The sequence below is a fragment of the Myotis brandtii genome, unplaced genomic scaffold, assembly GCF_000412655.1.
Source record: "Myotis brandtii unplaced genomic scaffold, ASM41265v1 scaffold1225, whole genome shotgun sequence".
NCBI classification, from domain to species: domain Eukaryota; kingdom Metazoa; phylum Chordata; class Mammalia; order Chiroptera; family Vespertilionidae; genus Myotis; species Myotis brandtii.
Genome location: NW_005354272.1, coordinates 1,011,469 through 1,015,279, shown reverse-complemented (window position 1 = coordinate 1,015,279; position 3,811 = coordinate 1,011,469). Strand labels below are relative to the sequence as shown.

At 52.4% G+C, this 3,811-nt stretch overlaps 1 protein-coding gene across 1 annotated transcript; it reads left to right on the top strand.

The window, feature by feature from the left end:
- The first annotated feature begins 6 nt into the window (after positions 1-6).
- Positions 7-3,762, top strand: ZIC1 (Zic family member 1). The gene is made up of 3 exons (XM_005858891.2): positions 7-995; positions 2,408-2,571; positions 3,095-3,762. Exons 1-3 carry the CDS (start codon positions 14-16, stop codon positions 3,290-3,292), a joined length of 1,344 nt encoding a protein of 447 aa, XP_005858953.1. The 5' UTR covers positions 7-13; the 3' UTR covers positions 3,293-3,762.
- The last annotated feature ends 49 nt before the right edge of the window (positions 3,763-3,811 follow it).

Genomic DNA, 3,811 nt, shown 5'->3' with positions numbered 1-3,811 from the left:
CGGAGCAGCCACGATGCTCCTGGACGCCGGCCCCCAGTACCCCGCGATCGGCGTGACCACCTTTGGCACGTCCCGCCACCACTCCGCGGGCGACGTGTCCGAACGCGACGTTGGCCTGGGCATCAACCCGTTCGCCGACGGCATGGGAGCCTTCAAGCTCAACCCCAGCTCGCACGAGCTGGCCTCAGCGGGCCAGACAGCCTTCACGTCTCAGGCTCCTGGCTATGCGGCTGCCGCGGCCCTTGGCCATCACCACCACCCGGGCCACGTCGGCTCCTATTCCAGCGCAGCCTTCAACTCCACGCGGGACTTTCTGTTCCGCAACCGGGGCTTTGGAGACGCGGCGGCGGCAGCCAGCGCTCAGCACAGCCTCTTCGCTGCTTCGGCAGGGGGTTTCGGGGGCCCACACGGCCACACGGACGCTGCGGGCCACCTCCTCTTCCCTGGCCTTCACGAGCAGGCGGCGGGCCACGCATCGCCCAACGTGGTCAATGGGCAGATGAGGCTTGGCTTCTCGGGGGACATGTACCCGCGGCCCGAGCAGTACGGCCAAGTGACAAGCCCACGTTCGGAGCACTATGCCGCGCCTCAGCTTCATGGCTACGGACCCATGAACGTGAACATGGCCGCGCATCACGGTGCCGGAGCCTTCTTCCGCTACATGCGCCAACCCATCAAGCAGGAGCTTATCTGCAAGTGGATTGAGCCAGAGCAGCTGGCCAACCCCAAAAAGTCGTGCAACAAAACTTTCAGCACCATGCATGAGCTGGTTACGCACGTCACCGTGGAGCACGTCGGCGGACCTGAGCAGAGTAACCACATCTGCTTCTGGGAGGAGTGTCCGCGCGAGGGCAAGCCCTTCAAAGCCAAATACAAACTGGTCAACCACATCCGCGTGCACACGGGAGAGAAGCCCTTCCCCTGCCCCTTCCCTGGCTGCGGCAAGGTGTTCGCGCGTTCTGAGAACTTAAAGATCCACAAAAGAACACACACAGGTATGGAAACCTCTTTCTTTGACCCACCCCCTGTACCCCACTCCCGCTTCATCCTGGGCCTGGGACCGGAAATCCAAATTTCATCGGCCAGGCACAAACTGGGCCTTGGTTGAGTCTGGGCGTCAGGTTCCAGCAGGCAGGCAGCAAAAGTGTACGCTGGTTTTTGGTTTCAGGTTTGGAATTATGAAAAAAAGTATAAGACGATAAGATGGGAAGGATCCTAGGATATAGATTTTAAAATGAAGAATAAAAAAGGCCGGGAGAGCATAGAGACAAACCTGGTTTTGAAAAGCTGAGGTGCGCGCGAAGCAGGTAGAGGTGGCGGAGGTTCCAGCTGCTCTAGGAGCAGACAATCTAAGTCTAAATGTTTGCTTCCCGCCGACATCCTTCTCTAGGCACCTTAGTGAGGACTTTCCCAAAGGATGGAACTGATGAAATTGGAGGATGTCCGATGAAGAGGCACAGAAAGAAATAAAAACAGAAAGACGTAAAGGAGGGAGGGAGTGGTGAAAACAAGTAAGTCTGACCAGAGGAGGCTTTTTGGAGGTTGCTCAGATTTAAAGAACAGAATTTTAGTAGTGACTTGTTTGTGAGTAAGCTTGAGGAGTTGGAGAGTCAGTGGAAGGTAGAGAAGTATTTTTCCCCCCCCAGTCAATTAGATTCTATGAGGTGGTTTTCAAAACACTGAATCCCCCTACATTGGCCTTTAAAATAGAGACTGGTCGGGAACAGTTAAAAGAAAAGTTGGTGGTGAGCTCATGGTTGTAGTATGGGTCAGGTAAGGCCATTCTGGGCCTCTTGCTCCAACAAAGCCGGGAATCCGGTCTGCTTCCCTATTCTTGTTTTCCCCGGTGATTTCTGAGAACTGCTTTTGGAATTTTGAGTTTATGGCCACAGTCAGGGAAGAATTTGTGGTGCCAAGCTCTCCACTCAGATTACCTTATAAAATGTGACTGCGTGTAGGGGGTGTGGTGGGGGAAACTAAAAGGGGGTTGCAGAGCCTCAGGGAAAGGGTGGGGGAAGAGATAGGAGCAAAACAGCAGGAGAATAAGCCCCCAAAGTGAAAATTAGAAACCTTGAGGCAGGTATTGCCTGCCGCCTTAAGTCGTTTGTATAGCCCCAGGCAGAAAAACCTGCTACTGCTCTGGGATCCAAAAAGAAAAAATCTAATAGTAATTAATAATAATAATAATAACAATAGCAACAACAATAAAATCTGGACCTAATTAGATTAATAGTTAAAATAATTAAAATATTTATAAATCCACTGCATATATGTGACTTCATTGAAGACCCGGGTTTTTGAACTTGCAACCTTTTTTATTTTTTATTTTTTCATTTGTTTACATTTAAAAATACAACCACAGAATTTGTTCTAATCAGACCTTTCTCTTTATCGCCCCTCACACTAGGGGAGAAGCCCTTCAAATGCGAGTTCGAGGGCTGCGACAGACGCTTTGCCAATAGCAGCGACCGCAAGAAGCACATGCATGTGCACACGAGCGACAAGCCCTATCTTTGCAAGATGTGCGACAAGTCCTACACGCACCCCAGCTCGCTGCGCAAACACATGAAGGTAATTGCCACGCTCCCGACGCCCGCCTTCGAGACGGGAGCCTGCTTCTGCTCTTCGGCTGAGTCCTTGGCGAGTGGCAGCCAGGTGGTGGAAGGAGCTGGTGCAGGCTGTGTGGGGCTGGGCAGAGAGTGGAAAAGGGGGCGGGTGACCACCAAACTGTTATAAATTTATTTTTTTAATAAGAAAAGTAAAAAGGAATTTGGCCCAGATAAGGAGTGAGGGCTATGCCAGCTGGGTGACGCTGACGAAGCTGCCGCAATTGGGGCTGGAAGCGTTTGCAGAAGAGTTGAGCTCTTGCACGTAGACCTGAGCAAGCAAAGTTCAGCGGCGGGGCAGGGTGGGGGGAGAACTGCTGCTGCCGGGCGTGGCAGGGGCAATCGAGCCCAAGTGCCCCTGGTGAGGCATCCCCAGAGGTCCAGTGAATTCTGGGCTCCCGGGAGAGGCGGCGCGCTGCCTTCACGGGTCCTATGCGGCTGTTGCTCCCGCTCTCTATCTCCTTAAAAACTCGACTTTATTCCCGCAGGTCCACGAATCTTCCTCCCAGGGCTCACAGCCTTCGCCGGCCGCCAGCTCCGGCTACGAGTCCTCCACGCCGCCCACCATCGTGTCTCCCTCCACAGACAACCCCACCACCAGTTCCCTGTCGCCCTCCTCCTCCGCGGTCCACCACACAGCCGGTCACAGCGCGCTTTCTTCTAATTTTAATGAATGGTACGTTTAAAATCAGAAGCAAAACACCGATCAAAACCCTATTTAAGAGACTGAACACACACGTATGCAAAATATAACTGAAAGATCCCTGCGAATCAACACAGCTACCCCACTCCGCAATTCTATTTTTTTTTTTTTTTGAACTTGCTTGTAGACCCAGGTCCGAGTAAGAGCGAGAGAAAGCACCAAACCTTTCGTTATCCGCCTCCCTTTTTCTTTTTCTTTTTTGGCAAAGGCTTGGTAGCGAAGGGGCTGGATGGGGGTCGAGGACCAGGCTACCGCCTGACCAAATGCTGACAACCCGGGGGTCCAGTCTCTCGACAGAATTGGAACAGGCTGTCTGGGCTTCGGCTTGTTTTTTTGTTCGTTTGTTTTTTTTAGTTTGTTTTTTTAGCTTTGCATTCTTGTAAATACAGAATTATTAGCTTAAAATTGTACGTTGGATTCTGTAAATAGTTATATCTCGGGTTTGAGCGGGCGGGTGGGATCGTGGTGTTGTGGTCTTTGCATTGGGTCGGGGAGGGGCCGG